Source organism: Anarhichas minor, unplaced genomic scaffold (assembly GCF_050575085.1).
Source record: "Anarhichas minor isolate MPS153535 unplaced genomic scaffold, ASM5057508v1 ptg000008l, whole genome shotgun sequence".
NCBI classification, from domain to species: domain Eukaryota; kingdom Metazoa; phylum Chordata; class Actinopteri; order Perciformes; family Anarhichadidae; genus Anarhichas; species Anarhichas minor.
In genome coordinates, this window is record NW_027466454.1 from 956,970 (window position 1) to 980,493 (window position 23,524).

Below are 23,524 nucleotides of genomic sequence, written 5' to 3' on the forward strand. Positions count from 1 at the left end.
GATTAGACTGCCATTGCAGTTTTTGGGAGGGTTAAAACCTGCAAGTATCATGCCAGTATTTATGAAAAAGCGAGTCTTACCAAACTGGTGGTGTTGGTTCGGATCACTTCTTTGATGCTCACTATCTGAGCTTGGGGGTTCATCAACAATCCATATTTAGTCCATTCAATTTGTAAGTGCAGCGACAGTAGGATGCTGCAACTCTGTGCTTCCTGCAAAACACAACAATACTACTGGATTGTGGCCCCACAACACAGATTCCATAAATTAAATGAGCTTTCTGTCAACATGCAACATCTTTAACTTATTTTCTATATAAGGCAAAAATATAATATCTCAACCTGAAATTGGAATTGAATATGACTTGAAGAATGATTGAAGTCAGTTATAAGAAAACAACCACAAGTGTTTGTTTGTGGTATGTAAACCATACACTTAATCCACAAACAGTAGCAATTAGCAAAGTCATACAAATGTGCAAATTAGGTTCAACCACTTCCAACAATCAATATATGTGTAAAGTCATGAAAAAAGGGAAATTAATTAAATAGAAAAACAAAAGACAAATGAATATGATTTTAAAAAAGGGGAAATAATTATAAATAATATATAGAAAAATACAAAAAAAATAATAGGAAAACAATGTAGAAACGAATCAAATATAATACAACAACTTAAGACTCGTTAAGACACACAAACTGTCAAATAACAAATAAAAATGCATTGAAATGTTATAGATATAAGATAGGTATTGGACATATTTGGTCTGGATTGATTTACACTTCTCCAATCAGATTCAGGATGAGACTAGACCTGAGACTCTTTTCTGTTTTCAAACCATGCTCACCACAGGATTAAAGTTGCTCTTGATCGGCACCCAGTCCAGTGGATAGTCTAGTGGGGAGTTTCCAAAAGATGCCACAAAATTGGCATGGTTTGGCCCTCTCAAAACATCCAAAAGCACCTGAAGGACCAGGGAGCAGTTGGCAGCATCCTTCAGTCTACAGGGACAAGACAAGTCACCATCATATATGTATTAAGACACAAGGAAGCACTGTACCAGAACATAGTAAGCAGATGTGTTGAGTGTAAATATGTCCTGCCTTAATGTGCAGCCGGACACAGAGTCCAGACCGAACAGGACAGGGGAGCGCTTATGTGGTCCCTGCAGACAGTCCTGGTCCTCAGCACTGTGGAGAAGAGATACTGTGTCTCTGGGGTCGACGCTTCGAGTGATCCCTGTGACAACTGTTAAGGACAAATCCTGGGCCTTGTAGCACATCAGAACATCATCTCTTTCTCATCAGACACTGTCAAAGTATCCATACTACGTACTACTGTCCAAAGATATAACTAAAATGTTTCTATTCACACTGATTCATACTGTCTGTAAATCAAGGTGAGGGAAATCCAGCGTCCAGGCAGGTAAAGGATATTCTGCTGTTCTTGTTCCAGAAACAAGAGGTAGTCCAACCACATAACCTGGATTTCCACTGCAGTGGATGGCTGCCTCTTCCCCATCCTCCTGTTTAATAGAGACAAGCTAAAGTACATTATTCACATTGAGTTTAAAAAATAAATCTGCACCCTTGCATGGAGAGAGCAGGTTCACTCTAGTCTTTACAGAAGTTTCAGTCATATCTTAAGCTTTGCAGCCTCTACCATTTTTAATATTGCACTATGCTGCAACCTTTGGGGACAAATAAAGTTCAAGTTGTGAGGCAACTGAAAACTGCTTTATTAGTTTCAACAACTCAGATACAATAGAAAGCTCAAGCTGTCCTCACAATGCAGTCCTGGCAAATTTACCAGCAAGGACCTGATCCGTTCATTTGGCTATGCCATCCTTTAACTCATACTGATCTTGTTTTATGAAACCTGTTTTCTAAGTAAATACTACTTCAAATGGTGGTTCTGAGTGCAACATAGCGGACAACACTCCATAATACATATACAATGCCTTGTTGAGATCAACCTGGAAAAATGTGATGTGAAACTCCTGTTCCAGGGACAGTGCTGCTTCACGGACAAATCCAAGTACCAGAGACACCGTCACATTCACTATCTCACCAGCTGGGTTGTACTTAGTCACATAAGCAACCTATGGAGATACAAATTTCTAATTGGTCCAGCAGACAATGACTTCTTTTATTTGCAAGAGTTTTCATTCTAAGTCTAAAACTTCAGCTATAAATCTCAAAATACAGGTTGTATGTTGGAGTAGACTCACCTTCAGCACCACATTAGCACAGACGGTCGGGTTCAGGAGAACAGGGTTGAGGTTTTCTCCACCACTGATCATCAACTCTGTCTGAGTCCCATCAACAGACTGCAGGATGACTGACGCCACCTCTACAGGAACAAGCTCAAGCAACATCACAAACATCCACAATTATTTAACCAAAATATTTTTTCAGATTTACCGTCTGCTCTCATTTACATCAGTCTAGTTTGTTAACCTCCTCCGCGAATCGCCACCTTATCGTGGTGGAGGAGTTTGAGTGGCTCAGTGATCCTAGGAGCTATGTTGTCCGGGGCATTAGCCCCTGGTAGGGTCTCCCAAGGCAAACAGGTTTCAGGGGAGAGCCCAGACTAAGAGCGGTTCAAAACGACCTTAATGATAAGCAGCCCACGGACTATAGTCACCTCGCCCGGACCAGGGAAACCGGGGCACCCTCCCGGTGCCAGACCTAGGAGGGGAGCTCGTAGGCGAGCGTCTGGTGGCCGGGCCTTTGCCCATGGGGCCCGGTCGGGCTCAGCCCGAATAAACACCATGGAGCAGCCACCCTGTGGACCCACCACTCGCAGGGACACGCATCGGGGTCGGGTGCTATGCAGACCGGGCGGTGGGTCGGGCGGGAGGCCCGGGCATGCCGATCGCCGGCGACAGACTAGCTCTAGGGATGTGGAACGTCACCTCGCTAGCGGGGAAAGAGCCGGAGCTGGTGCAGGAGGTGGAGCGATACCAGCTAGAAATAGTTGGACTCACCTCCACACACAGCGTTGGCTCTGGAACCAGCTCCTGGAGAGGGGTTGGACTTTGTCCTTTTCCGGAGTTGCCCAGGGTGAGAGGCGCCGGGCGGGAGTGGGGATACTCACGAGCCCCCGGCTGAGCGCCGCTGTGTTGGAGTTCTCCCCGGAGAGCAAGAGGGTCGCCTCCATGCGCCTACGGGTTGCGGGGAGCAAGGCTCTGACTGTGGTTTGTGCTTATGCACCAAACGGCAGTTCGGAGTATCCGGCCTTCTTGGAGTCGGTGGGAGGGGTCCTGGAAAGGGCGCCGCCTACCGACTCCATAGTTCTCCTGGGGGACTTCAACGCTCACGTGGGCAATGACGGAGAAACCTGGCGGGGGGTGATTGGGAGGAACGGCTTGCCCGATCTGAACCCGAATGGTGTTTCGTCATTGGACTTCTGTGCTTGCCATGGTTTGGCCATAACGAACACTATGTTCGAACATAAGGTGGCTCATAAGTGTACCTGGTACCAGAACACCTTAGGCCGGAGATCAATGATCGACTTTGTAATCGTATCATTTGATTTGCGGCCGTATGTCTTGGACACTCGGGTGAAGAGAGGAGCAGAGCTGTCAACTGATCACCACCTGGTGGTGAGTTGGATCAGATGGCAGGGGAACCGGTTGGAAAGACCCCGTAAGCCCAAACGTGTAGTGAGGGTAAACTGGGAACATCTGGCGGAGGACCCTGTCCGGGAGGTCTTTAACTCCCACCTCCGGAAGAACTTCTCACACATCCCGAGGGAGGTTGGGGACACAGAATCCGAGTGGACCATGTTCAAAGCCTCTATTGTGGATGCGGCCGCTAGGAGCTGTGGCCGGAAGATCATCGGTGCCTGTCGTGGCGGCAACCCGAGAACCCGGTGGTGGACACCGGAGGTGAGGGAAGCCGTCAAGCTGAAGAAGGAGACCTTCAAGGCCTGGTTGGCCCAGGGGTCTCCTGAAGCAGCTGACAGGTATCGGCAGGCCAGAAGGGCTGCAGCTGCGGTGGTCGCGAATGCTAAAACTCGGGCATGGGAGGAGTTCGGGGAGGCCATGGAGAAGGACTTTCGGTTGGCCTCAAGGAGGTTCTGGCAAACCATCCGACGGCTCAGGAAGGGAAAGCAGGGCTTACCCCAGGCTGTTCTCAGCAGGGGGGGGGGGGGACTGCTAACCCGGACAGAGGACATCGTCGGGCGGTGGAAAGAGCACTTTGAGGAACTCCTAAACCCGACCAACATGTCCTCTGCAGAGGAGGCAGCGCCTGAGGACCTAGGGGGAGGCTCACCCATATCCCTGGCAGAGGTCGCTGAGGTAGTTAAAAAGCTCCTTGGTGGCAAGGCGCCGGGGGTGGATGAGATCCGCCCTGAGATGCTGAAGGCGCTGGACATAGTTGGGCTGTCCTGGCTGACACGCCTCTTCAATGTCGCATGGGGGTCGGGATCAGTGCCCATGGAATGGCAGACCGGGGTGGTGGTTCCCATCTTCAAAAAGGGGGACCGGAGAGTGTGCTCGAATTACCGGGGTATCACACTACTCAGCCTCCCGGGGGAAGGCTTATGCCAGGGTGCTGGAAAGGAGGCTCCGACCGCTTGTCGAACCTCAGATTCAAGAGGAGCAGTGCGGATTTCGTCCCGGCCGTGGAACAGTGGACCAGCTCTTTACCCTCGCAGACTACTGGAGGGGCTCTGGGAGTTTGCCCAACCAGTCTACATGTGCTTTGTGGACTTGGAGAAGGCTTTCGACCGGGTCCCTCGGGGGGTCTTTGTGGGGGGTGCTGCGGGAGTATGGGGTGCCGGACCCGTTGCAACGGGCGATCCGGTCTCTGTACAACTGCAGTAGGAGCTGTGTCCGCGTTCTCAGCAATAAGTCAGACACGTTCCCGGTGGGTGTTGGCCTCCGCCAGGGCTGCCCTTTGTCACCGGTCCTGTTCGTGATTTTCATGGACAGGATATCTAGGCGCAGCCTGGGGGCGGAGAACGTCAGTTTCGGGGGTCTCGGGATCGCCTCTCTGCTATTTGCAGATGATGTGATCCTGTTAGCCTCCTCGGATCGTGACCTCCAGCATTCACTGGGGCGGTTTGCAGCCGAGTGTGAAGCGGCGGGGATGAGAGTTAGCACCTCCAAATCTGAGGCCATGGTTCTCTGCCGGAAACCGGTGGATTGCTCCCTCCAGGTGGGGACGGAGTGCCTACCTCAAGCGAAGGAGTTCAAGTATCTCGGGGTCTTGTTCACGAGTGAGGGTAAGATGGAGCGGGAGATCGACAGACGGATCGGTGCAGCTGCAGCAGTAAAGCAGGCGCTGCACCGGACCATCTTGGTGAAGAGGGAGCTGAGCCGGAAGGCAAAGCTCTCAATTTACCACTCGGTCTACGTTCCTACCCTCACCTATGGTCACGAACTCTGGGTCGTGACCGAAAGGACAAGGTCGCGGCTACAAGCGGCCGAAATGAGTTTCCTCCGTAGGGTGGCCGGGCTCAGCCTTAGAGATAGGGTAAGGAGCTCGGTCATCAGGAGGGAGCTTGGAGTCGAGCCGCTACTCCTTCGCGTCGAAAGGAGTCAGCTGAGGTGGTTCGGGCATCTAATTAGGATGCCTCCTGGACGCCTCCCACTGGAGGTTTTCCAGGCACGTCCAACTGGGAAGAGACCCCGGGGAAGACCCAGAACACGCTGGAGAGATTACATCTCCCAGCTGGCCTGGGAACGCCTCGGGATCCCCCAGAATGAGCTGGAACATGTTGCCGGTGAGAGGGAGGTCTGGGTCGGCCTGCTTGACCTGCTGCCACCGCGACCCGACCCCGGATAAGCGGTGGAAAATGGATGGATGGATGGATGGATGGATAGTGTTGTGGAATATTTCTTATGACTAGTCGGGAGAAGAAAGTGAAGGTTTTCAATCAATATAAAGTAAACAGAGTTTTGATGAACGATCAAAGTTTGTAAAGTCAATTTATTTGCTTGCAAGCAAAGAGAACAGTCTCACAGACACATTGCAGTGATCTGGAAGAGTGATCTACCCAACAGTCAGAATGCATGGACATTTATGCTCAGACAGCTTCCTGTTATCTGCTTAGCTAACAAGAATACACAAAGAACACAATAAAAGGCAGGTCATCCTTCGAGCCTTAGTATACTTCATTTAAGACAGTCAGGAAGATGCTTTATCTCCTGTTTACAAATCCCTTTGTTCACAGTCTGCCTTACAATAAACAGTTTAAACTCACAGCAGATGCTTCCTTTGAAGCCACTGTGACATTGTTAAAATGACCATTGCAGAGACAGAACAGACATTTTTTACCCTCACACATCATATGTGCATGCAAAGGTTTACGCCTTTACAACTTCAGATAACGCGTCTGCAAAGGAAGTAAAAGTATTACTAACAGAGGATCTCTGTTACCCAAGGCCTCTCTGTGTCTCTGTCTTACGAAGAAGAAACAAACAGTGCACAATGATAACAGATAAGACACCTGGATAGTAAACTAATTAAAGTCATCTACTGAAACTACAGTTTGGTGTCTGCTCTTTTAGGACTTACATTCTTTAAACCTTCACATGAGACTATGACATATTTTCCCATTACAATAGTTTGTTTACAGGAACGCAAAACCGGTGGATCGGTTGCTCCATCACTTTAATCCAGACTGAAAAACCTCAACTATTGGATGGTTGGCCTCTGGATTTTGTACAGACATCAGGAGGAATTGTAATACCTTTAGTGATCCTCTGACCTTTCATCTAGTGCCACCATCAGTTCAAAAAATGCACATGTCCAATACTTTGGTTTATAGGGTTAGTCTAAACTATTGACATTTCCGTTGTTGCAGGGAGTGTGTGTATTTCAGAAGCAATGGGCATTTGTTTTCTTGATAACGGACAAATGGGCTTTTGGTCCAATGGGACAATTTTTGGACTATTGGTGTAATAGTGGGCCATCAGAACAATGGCATGGCACCTTTGTATGCTGATGTTAGTCATCTTTTTTTTTCTTCCTTTTTTTATAGATATGTTTTTATCATGGGATAATTACAATAAAAAATGTTTGCAGTGCATTACAGCATCATTAAAGCAGACAGGATGTTCACTGTTGTGGATTACATATCTCTATCAAGTTTCAAGTTCCCACTGCTTGATTTTCATTCTAGGAAAAACCTTACTGAGAAATCTAAGACGCTACCAATTTGTTTTGATTTCATAGATTGCAGAAATGTAAAGCAAAAAGTAAAGTGTTGTGTCAATGCAAATATGACAATAACTGAATACTTACTTCTTCTCGGTAACAGAGAGAAATGTAAAAATGTTTTCGGTCCTCACATTGCAGCAGTCAACCTGTTGTCTGTGCTAACTTACTGCACTATGTGACATGTTTTTGTGGTCCACCTATTCTTTGCGCAACACGATTGTCAGTGTCTTGCTAAATTTCCTGGTAAGGCAGGAGACGTGATGGCATGTGAGTTTTTAATGTTATGTCAACAATGTAAAGACATAACTTTTCAGATAATGGAGAGACCATGCAACTATACACATATACAGTATATGAAGGCATGATTTTGCATAACATGTGTTTCAAGATGTTTGTTACGAGGTTGTAGCATTTAACCTGATTCTGACTTCACTTAAATCAGTGGTTCCAAAACTGGGGGGTGCGGCTTCATCACACACACGCATACAATTGCAAACAAGTTGTAAATATAGGGCACTATATCATATGGTTGCACCTAAGAAATGAAAATAAAATTAAAATAAATCAAGCGGAGGCGACGTGACATGCAGTGTGTTCCAACCGCGCCCCCCAGAGCAGCTCATGTTACAGAATGACTAGCGGCAAAACCAGAGAGAGCGCGAGAGAGAGTGAGAGAGCGCGCGAGAGAAAACGAGAGGGCGCGCGCGAGAGAAAACGAGAGGGCGCGCGCGAGAGAAAACGAGAGGGCGCGCGCGAGAGAAAACGAGAGGGCGCGCGCGAGAGAAAACGAGAGGGCGCGCGCGAGAGAAAACGAGAGGGCGCGCGCGAGAGAAAACGAGAGGGCGCGCGCGAGAGAAAACGAGAGGGCGCGCGCGAGAGAAAACGAGAGGGCGCGCGCGAGAGAAAACGAGAGGGCGCGCGCGAGAGAAAACGAGGGCGCGCGCGAGAGAAAACGAGAGGGCGCGCGCGAGAGAAAACGAGGGCGCGCGCGAGAGAAAGCGAGAGGGCGCGCGCGAGAGAAAGCGAGAGAGCGCGCGCGAGAGAAAGCGAGAGAGCGCGCGCGAGAGAAAGCGAGAGAGCGCGCGCGAGAGAAAGCGAGAGAGCGCGCGCGAGAGAAAGCGAGAGAGCGCGCGCGAGAGAAAGCGAGAGAGCGCGCGCGAGAGAAAGCGAGAGAGCGCGCGCGAGAGAAAGCGAGAGAGCGCGCGCGAGAGAAAGCGAGAGAGCGCGCGCGAGAGAAAACGAGAGAGCGCGCGCGAGAGAAAACGAGAGAGCGCGCGCGAGAGAAAACGAGAGCGCGCGCGAGAGAAAACGAGAGCGCGCGCGAGAGAAAACGAGAGCGCGCGCGAGAGAAAACGAGAGCGCGCGCGAGAGAAAACGAGAGCGCGCGCGAGAGAAAACGAGAGCGCGCGCGCGAGAGAAAACGAGAGAGCGCGCGCGAGAGAAAACGAGAGAGCGCGCGAGAGAAAGCGAGAGAGCGAGAGAAAGCGAGAGAGCGAGAGAGCGAGAGAAAGCGAGAGAAAGCGAGACACAAAGAGAAAAAGATAAGGGATAGGAAGGAAGCGATGTACCAAGATGGACAGATTTGTGACTGGTATAAAGCGCAAATCAGATGGCAAGTCTGTCACAGGTGTAACAGGCGACGCGACCACCACAACGGCGGCACAAAAAAAGGTAAAAGCAAGAAATTAAAACGAGGCGTATCTGTCCCTGGGCTTTACAAGCACTATGGTCGGCCAAGAAGAGACTCGGTGTGTTGTGTGTCTTAACATACTGGCGGCAGACAGTATGAAGCCCACTAAATAGAAAAGACACTTGGAAACCCACCACCCCGATCATGTGAACAAGCACCGTGAGTTTTTCAAAAAGAAATTGGAAAACTGTCATGCCCATTAGAGTGACTTTGTAAAAGCTGCATCTGTCCCTGTGAAAGCACAACTCGCTGTTAAATATGAGGAAATATACGTTGTTTGCACTTAAAAGAAATGAAGTTCATTTTATTTTCAAAAGAATATGTCAGAAAGCAATTTCCATGTAGGAATAGGAATGTGCCTATGCATAGGAATGTGATCGATGCAGAGAAAGCACTGAGTAACTTGCACATCTTGTCTTTGATCATTATTCTATATGTAGGATTCTTTATTTTCTTGCACACAAATTCAGTTTGAAAACCCTACTGTTAAATGGGGAAATGTAAGTTGTTCCTAACTTCAATTTTAACATTTGAAGTTCATTTTACTTGAAAATATATTGAAGAATGTGTAATTAATGTGCAATTAATATGTGTGAAAGCACTACTTGAAAGTAATCTAAAGTCCAATCTTTTTGGAAATTGATTTTATTATTGCTATTTATTTTTCAGTAAAACAAACTGAACAATAAACTGTAAAGTGGAAAAAGTGAAGTGATATGTACTTATTTTAGAAGGAAAAACAAATATTGTATAGAGTTTATATATTATAATGCAATTAATTCAAAACAAAGACGGTACGACCCATTTGGGGTGGGTGGGGTTTACAATGGGGCTTACAATGTTCCTATATCATCAAAGGGGGGCTTGACAGAAAAAGTTTGGGAACCACTGACTTAAATGATTAATCGCTTATCAAAATATGTCAATTAATTTTCTGTCGATCACCTAATTTACAGAGTCAAACAAAAAAGTAGGCATACTTACTGCTGCATCTTGAGTCTTCCCCTGTTGAGTGGAAAAGATCTTTCAACCGATTCTGTTATTTCAGCATTTCCAATACAGTGCCTCATTTATCTTGTGCACAAACATCCATGCTACTTTGTTTTCTTATTTTAAAATGTAAAAAAATTGAGTAAACTCAAAACTTGGCTAAATGAAAATGGCTGAAGCAGATTCAACTCACCAAAATAAATAATAAAATAAAATAAATTACAACACCAAAGAGATTACTTCAGCTGTTAGGTATTGTACTTTAAAATACAAAAAATTAGGGAACCCACACAAGATTTTAATGTAAATCAGGTGGATTAACCCTTTAATACCAGTGTATCCTCTGGGGTGCATTAAACGTCCCTGAGGAGTGTTTGAATATAAATGTTTTCTTTCAGTGTATTGCAGAGTAAATGTGGGACTCACAGCAAAGAGTCGGATGTCGGTGTAGGTGTTCATATTGAGGGCAAGCAGAGATCCGCAGTCCTGCTTCAGAACCACACGCCGAGAACACCGACTGCTCTGATCCTTTAAGAACGCTGGGGAGACAAACAGGAAAAAACGTAAGCAACACGCAAATGAAAACCCGATTCCGTTAAAGTCTTTTAGCATGTTTGAAATATGAAATTACAATGATACGACATAATTATTATAATTATTTTTATGTATTTTCTAAGTATTCCAAAATATAAGCAAGCAAATTTTGAAAGAAGTATTTAACTGATGGTGTAAAAAATGGCATGTAAAGACGAAATAATGTTAATATTACATAAAAGTATGAGGGATTTTTGCCTTATGTTTCTGACGAAGCATATTCTCACCACTCACCTGAATGTTACACCGTATAATTCACACTTATCAGGCCTTTACTGTGTGTCGCTGTTTTTTCTTGGGATGCACTTTGTACCATGCTAGGTATTATGACAGCAGTTGTGTGACTCATGTCCATAAGTGAGACTCTGTAGGTGCAATCATAAATGTAACAGGACCTGTTTTGTTTGAAGTTGTTATGACACTGTCAAAGTGTTCTGCAACTACAATTTTGCAAATATATTCAACTGTTGTAAAATCAGTTTTCCACATTACGTATGGTGTTTTTGGGGGGTGGAATATAAATTAAATTTATAAATAATAAAATGAAACAGAAACATAATACAAATATACAAATGAATACATTCAATTCAATAGTTCTTCACATCATATTAAGCAAACAATTTTTCACTTTAACCTATTTATTGCTTTAAATTAATATTTTACCAGGTCGCACCACCTGACATTTATCAGTTGTGCCACCTGACAATATTAGTAATCGCAGGAAATATGCAGAATAATTGCATTTTTATATACAATTATAAATTATAAATAAATACAACACAATTTTGTTAGTCAACAGTCTCTTTTTAAGTAAAAGTAGTAAATATTTCACTGTAATCATGTTTAGCACATAACTGGAATAGGCAAAATCACAGTCGCTTCCCGCCTGGGGTGTTGCAACTTCTACCTCATTGTAGCAGCATTTTGCACACACTCGATACATGCATGACTTGTTGTCTGGACTACACACAGCTAAGAAATGTTGGCAGTGTTCACAACACCTTTCTGCTGCAGTTTTTCGGTCCAAGCATGCACATGTGTTCCTGTCCGACACTTTTGGCTGTGTAACAAAGAAAGGACAATATCGGACGAACTGTCGGTAAGACAGCCTGTGGGAGCTTTGCATTTCGGAATTATACTGCAAATGGAGTTCTCTGGATAGCTAATTTCTTTGCAATTCTTGGTCTATTCTCTTCAGTTCTAGATTTTGCCTTTAGCTCTTTGGAATGATTTTTCCTTAATATTTCTATGCATTTTCGTAATCTGGCAGAATCTCTTTTCTCAGCTTCCATTTCTCTTCTCATTTTGTGCATTTTACGACGCAACTTTGCCTTCTCTCTTTGCCATTTCCTTTTAGTGCTTCCTACTCTCTGTGGTGTTGATGATGCTCTGGGTTGCTGTCCATCTAAATTGACAATATTCTCTTTGTCAATGTTGGGAGGGTTAGTTTGAGGTTCTGCTTGGAGTTCTATGGGAGTTGTATCCAAAGACTCAGGTGTGAAATTCCAGATTTCCTCCATAGCCTTTTCCTTTCCCTGTTCTCTGATATTGCCTCCACTGCTGCCTCACTGTTTAAAAGTAAGAACTGCAAAATAAACTATGAATAAATAACTTTGGATTAATTATAGTTTTATCAAGATGTATTACCTTTCTTTTCTTTTGGCAAGATATGCTTCTCTTGCAGCCGGATCATTATTAATGCGCTACCTGACTTACTGGTTGTGCCACCTGACATTTGCAACTTATTTCAAATTAAACAGGCATCTACTAGGACACCAGCATTAGCTTTTACTCTTGCTAACAACTTCATACATATACATTTTAAATAGAAATGTAGGATAAAATAAAAATGTTTGTTTAGTTTCACATTGGTTGTACCACCTGACATGAAAAGTGTACCAGCCTACCAATAAGTTGAAAGTAACTATTTTTATCAATATTTAAAAGAGATATAAAAACATTTTCACCCTGCCATAAAGGTCAGTTGAGGTCCTCTTGATGATGCAATATCCTGTTTACTGTTCTGCACTTTAATTTTATAATAAAAGTCCCATCTTTACATTTGTACCACCCTGACATTCAAATTGCTGGACAAAAGATTTGAAATTATCTCAACAGCTTAAAAGTATTGGTATTTGTAAAAATTTGGTTTATTTAAATTGTATCAACAATAAAAGCATGCCATAGTATTTTATTTTGAATTAATTGTCATTTAAATACCTTATTTAATAGTTTTCTTAGTCTGTTCATTTGCTAGGACGGTTGCACCGCCTGACATTTTCAGGGTTTGAAGTGCCAAATTATAAAATAATTGATTTATTTGTTTATTTTGCAGGGACAATGCACACCATCCAACAGTCCAACTGTAAGTGAGCCAGAGTTAGCCAGAGAGGCTAGTTTTCATCTGCTGTCCCTGTCCAGATGTTTGAAGGCAGCCTAAAATCACAAAATGTCAAAAAAAAAAAAAAAAAAAAAAGGAAGTAAAATTCATAAACAGACTAACGTATAGACAAAACCAATACACATATAAGCAAAAGAGAAGTGTACATAAGACACTAGAGCAGAGCAGACATAACAGGCTGCAGCAGGCATCAGGCAGAACAAACCCACCTACAGTACAAGCACATATATAACACCGAGGCACATAACATACACATCAAAATGGAAAATAGCAACACTGAATTAAAGCTGCAAGCAGCGATGTACGGGCCCTCGCACCTTCCCGCGCCTCGGGGGTACTGGCGGGACGCCGGCAGAAGTGGCCATAAATATCTGCGACCATCAGACCGTGCGCCCACAAGTTAGACGTATTTTTAATGCTTGGACTGTGTGACGCTGGAAATTATGTAGTGCAAATATTCCACCAGTTCCTGTGTCCACTATGTGGAGCTAAACAACGCGCGTCAACATGCATTATGTTGCTCTATATCAAGTGTAGACAACATCATGTAAATGTCATGTGAATCAGATATCGTTTGTCAAATAACACTGATTTCCTTTCGCCATTAGGTGGCGCTTTGACTTAGATGGAAAACTGGCTTGTAGACATCCTCAGGCTATGACTGTTATCAAGCATGGCAAGTTTGGGACAGATTTGAACAAATCCAGTGGAGATACATCAGCTTGCTGTTTCATGGGAGTCATTTAAAATGGCCACCACGCCACGGCTACACCATTCAATCAAACGTAAAGCTTTTGATAACTTTTAATCACAAAGGTCTTTAGATTGTACTAACCAAATTTGAAGTGGATCCGCAAAATTCCCTAGGAGTTTGTTAAAGTATAGCGCCTAGAAATGTTCAAAAATGAAAAGAAAATTCACACAAAAATCTAAATTGCAGACTTCCAATATAATTTAGATCATAGTCTCAAGATACTTTTTTTAAAGTCTCCAGGTGATACATCTGCCTACTAAATTTCATACATCTAGGTGAAATGTACCGCTGGGGCTGCTCTTTTGAATGTTAGTAGGGGGTGCTGTCAAGGCAATTTCTGATAGAAAAGGCAAAACCCATACGAGATATTTATGTTTATCACTTTTGACACATGTACAAAGTTCCATGATTATTTGATCATCCTAAGACACAGAAAAATCAGCTTCCTTTTCATGATGAATAATGCGTTGCCACGGCAACATCTTTTGACGAAAACTCACAAAAATTCATGATGAACTATTATCAATGTCTTAAGGCGTTCTTTCTGAATTTTGAGGTTGATCTGGTGAAATGGCTAGGAGGAGTACATCAAAGTGTACAACTTGTCATTTCCCTTTGCCAGTAGGTGGCGCTATGACTATGTGAAAATTGAGGCATGCAAATGTTTTCAGGCCTGGACTAGCATCCTGCATAAAAAAATTTTTTGGCAGATTTGACCTTGATTTGTACCTTGGAGTTACAACTTAAATTTTCATACAAAATGGCTGACTTCCGGTTGGGTTTAGAGCTTAGACCCCTAAGACTTTGTGTCATGTGATACATCTGCTTACCAAATGTTATACATCTAGGTGAAACGTACTGCGAGGGCTGCTTCGTTGAAGTTTTGTAGGGGGCGCTATTGAGCCGATTTGCCACTCTGAACCTATAAAATCTTATTATACAACTACATTTTGGGCTTGTAATCTGCGTGCCAAGTTTGCATATGTTTCGAGCATTTTTAGCCTCTCAAAATTACCTTCGTTTTTCATGGTGAAGACTGCGTCGCCACGGCAACGGCGTTCGACGAAACATCAAAAGCTTCATGAACTGGCATTATGAACTTCTTACATTTGTGTGGAACTAATTTGATGTTGGTCTGATTTACCTACGAAGAGGTTACCAGTAGGTGGCGATATGACTGATTCAAAATTGGCCTGCAGATGTCGTCAAGCCTGGAGTCTAATCAAACATGTGAAATCTGGTAAAGATCTGATGATGTGGAGTCGAGTTACATCAGTTTATTTGTTCATGGCGAAGGATTGAAATTCGCCGAGCCGCCACGTCGCCGCCCTTCAATAACTTCTTACAATCTTCACAATGAAGCATTATCAAGGTCTTAAGACTTTTCTGACAACATTTGAGAGGGATCCGATTAATCTGTGAGGAGCAGGATGTCAAAGTACAAAACTTACAACTTCCAGTTGACACTAGGTGGCGCTATTACTATGATTCTAAATTGTCATATAGATGTGTTCTGAGTCAGGATGTTATGACATAAGAGATTTGGAGCAGATTAGACAATGTACGGCCGAGTTACAACAACTTCCTTTTTCATGGCGAATGGTGTTTTGTTGCCGCCACGCCATGGATACATAGTTCGATAACTTTTTGATCTTTGAGTAACTTTTCACTGCAAAGGTCTCAAGAGCATACTGAAAAAATCTGAAGTCGATCGGGTTAAATCTCTAGGAGGAGTTCGTTGAAGTAGGGCTCCTTAAAATGGTCCAAAATCGTCATAAAATTCAAAATGGCCGACTTCCTGTTTGGTTTAGTGAAAAATTCCAAGAGGATTTTTTGTACGTCCCATCAAGTTCCACATACCTACCAAATTTCATACAGCTAGGTGAAACCTAATGTTGGAGCTACTCAATAGGGGGCGCTATCGAGCCAATATTTCATACCGCAGCTGAACACCCCAATCAGACTGCAATTTTCGCAAATTCTGGCTTGCGTGCCAAATTTCAAAAGTATTCCAGTATCCCAAGCACCTCCTTTTTGCGACGAAACACGCGATAATAATAATAAACATTAGAATAACAATAGGTCCTCCGCTCTGACTATGTCGGTGCTCGGGCCCTAATAATAAGAATAACTAGAAAATTCCTGAAGAAATTTTGACAGTGTGGCTTCTACTGCCCGAAGAAATCGCAATATATACACACGCCAATGTTACCGGTAGTGTCATTCAGGTTCAATTGAGATAGCGCTACTCTCTTTTCTGCATTTTAGATTCATACTCTTGGATTGAATCTTGTATTTGTGGGGCTTTTATTTTGAAAGGGTGGGGCTGGGTGGGTGAGAGAGGAGACAGAATTGTTTGGCAGTTTGACACTAAAATGAGAGGCTTCATCACAAGCATTCCAGTTAGAATTCATTCTGTGGGGCTTTTAATTTGAAATGGGGGGGGGGGGGAGAGTCCTCTAAAAATATCTAAGACCTGAATGACTGTATGATAGAGAGAGACAGACAGACAGACAGTTAGATGGACTGAGTGAGTGAGACAGGAGGTCTAACAATGCCTTTGACTAAATATCTCCAAGTCGTGTGTGTGTGGGGGGGGGGGGGGGGGGGCGAGAGAGAGAGAGAGAGAGCGAGAGAGAAACTGGTTGCCATGGTGAGGCCGCACCTGGTGTTAGAGGCAGACTGATTAGGAAACATTACAGTAAACAGTGATTTTGAACAAAACCCCTAACTCCTTTTAACAAGCTGTATTGCACGGCTCGTTAAGAGCTAGAGTGAGAGCATAACTGTCAGAGTGGAGCGGAGCAGGAAAATCTTCTGTGATTTTTCCAAACAAATTGCTCCAGCTCCCACAATTTTTACTCTTTATACACCATTTTGACCAAAAAGCTTGGAAATGTTGTGCTGGTCGCAGTAAAGTGTCTATGGAATCCAATGGACTTACACATTTGGCTCAAAGAGCCGCAGTGCGACATGAACTCCAACCAACCGCTCCATTAGACTCCATGTTAAATCTCACCACTAATTTCTCAAAGAACGCAGACAGTACCAGTTTTGTCTATTGCTCTGGAGCTCACATTTTTAACACCACAAACATAAAAAACACATTACTGCGTTTGGCAGAGTCTTATCTTTCTCACGGTATCCATATTTTGGCACTCAGACTCCTGCTAATTTGTTAAAATGAGGCAGGGGTTTTGTTCAAAATCACTGATTACTGCAACATTTCTTAATTAGTCTGCCTCTAACACCAGGTGCATCCTCACCATGGCAGCCACTCTCTCTCTGTGTCTCTCTCTCTACACACACGAGTTGGAGATATTCAATCAAAGGCATTGTTAAACCTCCTGTCTGTCTGCCTGCCTGCCTGCCTGTCTCTCTCTCTCTACACACATATACACACATCCACACATGATATTCAAGGAAAGATCATTAGACCTCCTTTCTGTCTGTCTCACTCACTCAGTCCATCTAACTGTCTGTCTGTCTGTCTGTCTGTCTCTCTCTCCCTCTCTGTGTCTCTCTCTATCTTACAGTCATTCAGGTCTTAGATATTTTTAGAGGATTTTCCCCTCTCACCCCCCCATTTCAAATTAAAAGCCCCACAGCCCCAAAGCAGTTTCGGGGCGTTTTTTCACTCCCGTCACATTTTTCACTCTGTGGCCTTGATTTTCACAGCAATTAAATAACTTGCGTGAAATAGCAGTCCACTTCCTAGTTTTGGTACAGTTGGGTTTTTAAAACTGATGCAAACTCTTACTAAAATACACACAAACTGTACTCGGGAAGGATCGGTCGACAGTGTTCACACTAATCAAACAAACTGGACTATGGGGTCAAGTGTACTCACATCTGGGCTGGGTCTCTGATATGAAACCCTCATTAGTCTGATAATCTGACAGAATTGACATATTTTTCGAATTTTTGATAGATGTTGCTGTGTTACAAATATTGCTGAGTCAGTTTTCTGACTTAATGACTACTGTACTACAGTAACACTACTTTTTAGCATTCATCATTATCCCATAATTATCACACAGTTGCAACACTTTAGCAAAAGTAGCACTGTCCCTTGCAGTTACCTGCAGGACTGGTGTCCACACAGTCAGCAGTGACACAAGGAGCTGGCAGCCAGAACATCCCTCTCTGTCCACTCTCTCCCGCTGTCACCATCACATCTCCCCACTGAAACCATAAACCATCAGCAGAGAATGAACATTGCTCTTTCGCGATAATTACAAATAATCAATTTGAGACAAACGGAGACGGAATAACCGTTCAAAACAGAGATTTGCCTGGTATCCAGACAAGGCCTGGAGCTCTGCAGGGGTCACCGGACCACCGTTCTCCTCTGAGCCAAATATAAAGCTGGTGAATTCTTTGAAGAGTGAGTCAAAGTTGCTGTCAGTTGGAAGAGCAGGAGAGGGGTGAGATAATCCATCAATACCTAGACAGAACATATTGTCAGCAAATGAGACAAACTTGGAGTAAGGTAATTTGTTACATAGCTGCATACTTTACCTACAAGTAGCCATACAATTATATTCTGCATAATATACATTCATTCAAATAAAAACAAAAAAATGACACCCGCCTTATCCTTTCAATTCTGCATAAAAGGGATGGTTTGGATTTTGAGTGTGGTTAAGGTCAGTTTATTATCTTGAGCACCGTCCTTTCCGACAGCATTATATCCATCTGTGCTCTCTTCAAAGCTAACTGACTCCATTGACAAAAACATTTAACCAGCAGAACACGGAAGTTGCTCGTCTACCGCCGCCTCAATCAGTGAGTTTGTTTGTGTTACTGTGCGATTTTGGTAAATCCAAGCTATCACTTTAAAATACGAAAGTTGCACAATAACACTAACTAACTAACCGACTGAGGCAGAACAAGACCTCCCATGTTCTTTAAGGTAAAACTACTATTTTTGTCAATGGAGTCTTGTGGCTTTAAAGAGAGCACAGATAACGGCTTCAGTCAAGGTGAAATATTCTAAATACAGCGTACACACAAATTGATGTTGATTTTCTTAAGGTGTCTAAAATATATTTGGCTCCTGCATCTGTCCCAAGCTGTACATTAGTTAACTCCTGTACTTGTGTTTCTCCAAACTGGGGGCATGCCGGCAGTCATCACTTTATGTTCATTTAAATCCAGTAATTAAAAGATTGGTGTCAGACTTAAGTAATAATTGATATTTTCTTAAAAATACTTTATTCATAGTTAATTTCAAATCCAAATGAAGGACCATTCACGACTTACGGTTCTGTGACTGAATGCAGAAGACGTCGTAATTAGTCTCCTTCCGAACAGATGACTGTAGTTCTGAGTAGCCATCAATCGTGCTCCCTAAAGAGTAAGTCGCTACATCATTGCTGCACAGCTGCTTTTTCCCACTACAAACAAAAAAAGAAACACCAATGATGATCCAGAACATATATTGTGTGTAGACAGATGTTACATTGCTTATCTATTGTGAATAACAACCGGCCTAAGATCGCCCACTGCCAAAGGGTCAATTACCATCTCCTCATTCACCATTCATTGCATACATCTCTCTATTTCAGAGTGGTAAACTGATGAACTGCTGCTAAGAACTTGATGATATAGTTTTCAGGGTGGATTCTAGTGCAGTCATTAGTGTACTGTGAAGAGGACTAGGGTGCAGACACAACTCTGAGGGGCACCAGTGCTGATTAATCTGGGATATGAGGTTACATTGTTAAACCTAACACGCTGGGTACGATTGGGTAAAAAAGAAAAATATCATCCTAAAGAAATAACATCCACCCGTTTCAATTTCTGAATCAATATGCGACGCTGTAGTCTATTAATAGTTGAGCTAAAATCAACAAACAGTAGGAGTACATAAGCTTTGGGGTCTTCCAGATGTTGAGTCACCAGGTGTGTGATGTTATTAATAGCATTGTCTGTGCAACATTACTGATTTCTTCCGGAGGGTGGTGTACGTATCCAAAGATGGGGCAGAGTAAATGCAGAGATACTATCTGGCCCAGTGGCCTTCTGTGTTAAAGGTCTGCCTAAAAGGTGATTGGACCTTAAAAGGTTTTAATCACCAGCTTTGCATCATGGTCAGTTACAGAGATAGTTTCTAAAAACATCTCTACAATTCTGAGGAGAACTCCTGGGTTTCATGTATTGCAGGGAGGACTAGACCATCTGAAGCAGCATGCCTTTATTTCTCGTTTCCCCTGTTTCCCATATTTTATTGTATTTACCTTTTTGTCTTGATTAAATTCCACATAATGTACATTTTCAAACAACAACTCAAATCACCAATCTGCTGCTCTCACTTTCTTGGAAATATTGTTTTCATTCAGTTATTAATTCCAGTCACTTCCATTTTGTCTCATTCCATCTATGTTAAGCTGGTGTCACTGAAACAACACTTCCCGCACTGATATTTCATATTCAAAGCCTAGGGTCTCAAAGGGCTAAAGGCCTCCCTTACCTTCTAGGCTTTTAATTTGAAATGTAGTTGAGTTGCATTGACAGTGACTTAAACACCACTCGTCACAAACCTAAAAACTTAAGCGTTAAGTGATTTAAATTAAGAAGTGAATAAAAAAAACTAAAAAAAACTATTTCTGTTCAAAAAGGAAAACTCGGAGCAGCAGAGTGGCGAGTATGACATGACTGTTTTGTTGTACTGTGTGGAAATGTACATCCCACTGAATTTACTATGTGAGCTGTTAGAGTACTGCAATTCTACTCCTCCCCAATGTTTTTATCTGGACTTTATTAACATCTGGCCTTCATTTTTCCATGTTTGGCCATTGTTTGAAAAATTTATTTTTAATATTGACAGTAAATGAAATCTGTTTTCTGCTTTGTTACAGTGCCAACCCTTTGCAGGTCCATGATACTAATGAATCATTGTGACTGAAAATGACGAAAGACACAACAGGCTAGTAAGCAACAACCCCCACTCCTCCCTTTGGACCAGGTGGGAGACTTGCCTGACAGTGTCCACTGAGCAGCCGGTGAACAGCGCAACCTCCTCACTACATGCTCCGTCACAGCAGCAGTTGATGTCACACACATCCTTGTGCTTGTCACAGGGACACAAGCTGCCAACTGAAACACACAGCAATGCTCAGGTTAGACAAAGGCATTCTCATAACAAAGCAAAGTTTATCCACCTTGGTGTGGGTGTGCTTTTTACTGCAAGAATATACATTACAAGGACTTAAATGCATCAGCATTGTGTAAAGCTATGCAGGATATGTCCCAGTACATCTACGGCATGTTTGCGTGTGCACGTGGATATTTTAATAAGCAGCTATGTTATACACAATTAGTTATTATTTTCAAAAGCGTATTGTCTATACTGTATGTGTTTGTGCATTTATAATTGTAATGTTTACATATTGTTTGCGTACTTAGAAGTGTAGCCAAGGGTTATATTGCACCTATACTTTAGAATAGTAATGATAAGACGGGGCTCCATAGTCTGCACCAAGATGGCAACAACTTTATTTCCTTCACAAATACCAGTAGAACCTTTTTCCTCTTCAGTTTTATCCTTCACAATAAAAGCCCCATAATAGCTTACATACCTCCCCTCCTCCAGAAAGAAAGTTTCTAAACGCAACAAACTAATTTTCCAAACCCCAGTAACAACATGTCAACACAAAATGTAACAGTAGACAACATTATACATGCTCCCATCACCCAACTGCACAGCCACCAGATAATATGCCCCAATAGACAGACATACACCATAGCGTTTGGACACACACATAAAGCATGTGCTGCTACAGTGAAGAACGCATGTTGACAGACCTATTCACACATTCACAAATCAATTAGTGACAAGTGGCAAAGTCCTTTAAATACGCTGGTTGTCTCACAACTCTCTTAGAACAAGACAGTCTGTTGTGCTTCACTGGCGACCCCTCGTCCTGCGGCGAAGGAGCTTGGTGAGGAGAAGCCGGGAGGCTACTTGAAGAACCAGCAGGCCGTAGCAAAGTGCAAGGTTTCAGTCTATCATAATGAACAACCTGCTCCGGCCAGTTGATCAATGAGAGTCTGATTAAATCTTTGGACCATGCCGTCTGATTTGGGATTATACAGCGTGTGAGTATTCTCTTAATCCCTTAAGAAAACACTGCTGGCCCTGGTCACTGTGAACCACTTCTGGAACGCCATGTACCAGCACGTAATCCTCAAACAGACACTGTGCTACTGATTGGGCCGTTTGATTAGGAAGAGCATACAGGTTTACAAACTTGGAAAAGTAGTCTTCCACTACTAACACATATCTGTTGCCGTTAGAAGTCACTGGTAATTCAACAATATCCATTGCCACTCTCTGGAACGGTCGTGTTGCTTGGGACCCGTCCATTGGTGCCTGGTGCTTAGGCACAGGGGCTCTGCGTCTGACTCGTTCCCACTCTCGTTCCGCTGAGAAATGCGCCGACACAGGGCCTCCATGAAGATGCTGCAGCATATCAGGGACAAGCAATGAGGGCACGACCACCTGATACTGAGCACCCCTTGTGAGGGAGGAAGTCACTCTCCGGCAGAGTAGGTCATTCACCACAGAAGGCTATTCAGTCCATAACTACCGCAGCCACCTGGAGCTGCCTCTCATCTGCTCCCGAGGTGGTCGAGAATCCCTCCAATCCAACACCGTATCAATATCTGGATCGGCCTGTTGCAGTTCTTTCAGTCCAGTCCCATCATGTGAAAGTGCATGAATGAAAGACAGGTCATTTATCTCACTCTCCGGTTCCACTGGCTGCTCCCTGTGATGAGGTCAGAGGTCCACCGTGGATGGCGGTGTCAACAGACTGTCTGCTTGGGGAACACTTGAATCCCTGTCTGAGCCTCCTGCATTCACCTGTGTGGTGACCTCTCGTGAGGTGTCAATCACCGTACCAGCCACAGGATCCTGTGGCCACCGTCCGAGAGCATCAGCATGAGTATGCTGTTGTCCATCCTTGTGTTGAATGACCCAGTTGAAAGGATCCAGCTCCAATATCCCACCGCTGCCACCTATGTAGCAGAGGGTTATGTTGCGCCTATACTTTATAATAGTTATGAAATAATACGGGGCTCCGTAGTCTGCACCAAGATGGCAACAACTTTATCTCCTTTACACTCACCAGTAAAACCTTTTTTCCCTCTTCCCCTCCTTCAGTTTTATCTTTCAGGATAAAATCCCTAGACACATACACTGGAACACTGCTTTCTAGAGAGCTCTTAAAGGAACTGGAAATAATAGATTACAGGAACATGTCGATATCTGTATGCATGGGTGTGTATAATGTGCATGTTTTTTCTTATTCTTCAGTCAGAAATTCGAAATGATATGCAAACAATAAAAATGTAAGTCTATTGTGGTATTTTACACCAAACTCTATTTAAAAACATCTCAGTTCAAAGTTGTCTTTTTGATATCAGCCGGACACATTTATTTGATTTAATTTAAACTACACCGTTCATTTTGATACATAAAAATAAAGTTAACGTTAAGTGGCCCTACAAATACTTCCACAACACGTGTAGAACATGGTGTACGCTTGCTAACGTTAGCTATTTTACGTAACGTAATACTAATAATTGAGGAGTGCAGTGCTGTCTAGCCACAGATTACCTTTAGTGACAGGAGTGAGCAGGCGGCCGGAGACGGGCAGCGGCTCAGCGGGCAATGTCGGCTGAATGGGCTCCTCTGTTCTGCTGTATCTCGGTGTTGTTGGGGTTGTCGAGTCAAAGTCTGTAGGCTGTGTGGTTGTATAATTGTCCGTAACATTATTTGTTACGTTCTGGTCACAATATGTCGTATTCAAGCTGTAGCTTGTTGTATTTTCGTGTGTAGTTACGGCAGAATATAAGATAAACAAACATAATAGGTTTGAAGTGGACCAAAACACAGCGGCTGACACCGCCAT

General features: G+C 43.5%; 2 protein-coding genes across 2 annotated transcripts in view; one reads left to right on the forward strand and one right to left on the reverse strand.

The window, feature by feature from the left end:
- tctn1 (tectonic family member 1) overlaps positions 1 to 23,524 on the reverse strand; it is a 23,837-nt gene extending 313 nt beyond the window's left edge. Inside the window, exons 1-13 of the mRNA XM_076086795.1 lie at positions 23,230 to 23,524; positions 20,588 to 20,705; positions 18,870 to 19,003; positions 17,900 to 18,051; positions 17,687 to 17,789; positions 10,282 to 10,394; positions 9,850 to 9,870; positions 2,231 to 2,365; positions 1,976 to 2,101; positions 1,436 to 1,525; positions 1,104 to 1,240; positions 848 to 1,001; positions 81 to 212 (exon numbers count right to left, since the gene is read on the reverse strand). Of these exons, the coding sequence (XP_075942910.1) occupies positions 81 to 212; positions 848 to 1,001; positions 1,104 to 1,240; positions 1,436 to 1,525; positions 1,976 to 2,101; positions 2,231 to 2,365; positions 9,850 to 9,870; positions 10,282 to 10,394; positions 17,687 to 17,789; positions 17,900 to 18,051; positions 18,870 to 19,003; positions 20,588 to 20,705; positions 23,230 to 23,524 (1,710 nt within the window). The remainder of the gene's footprint in view (positions 1 to 80; positions 213 to 847; positions 1,002 to 1,103; positions 1,241 to 1,435; positions 1,526 to 1,975; positions 2,102 to 2,230; positions 2,366 to 9,849; positions 9,871 to 10,281; positions 10,395 to 17,686; positions 17,790 to 17,899; positions 18,052 to 18,869; positions 19,004 to 20,587; positions 20,706 to 23,229) is intronic.
- On the forward strand, positions 7,436 to 9,351 carry LOC142945864 (uncharacterized). Its single transcript, XM_076086782.1, has 2 exons — positions 7,436 to 7,442; positions 7,815 to 9,351. The coding sequence occupies exons 1-2, from the start codon at positions 7,436 to 7,438 to the stop codon at positions 8,939 to 8,941; spliced, it is 1,134 nt and encodes a 377-aa protein (XP_075942897.1). The 3' UTR covers positions 8,942 to 9,351.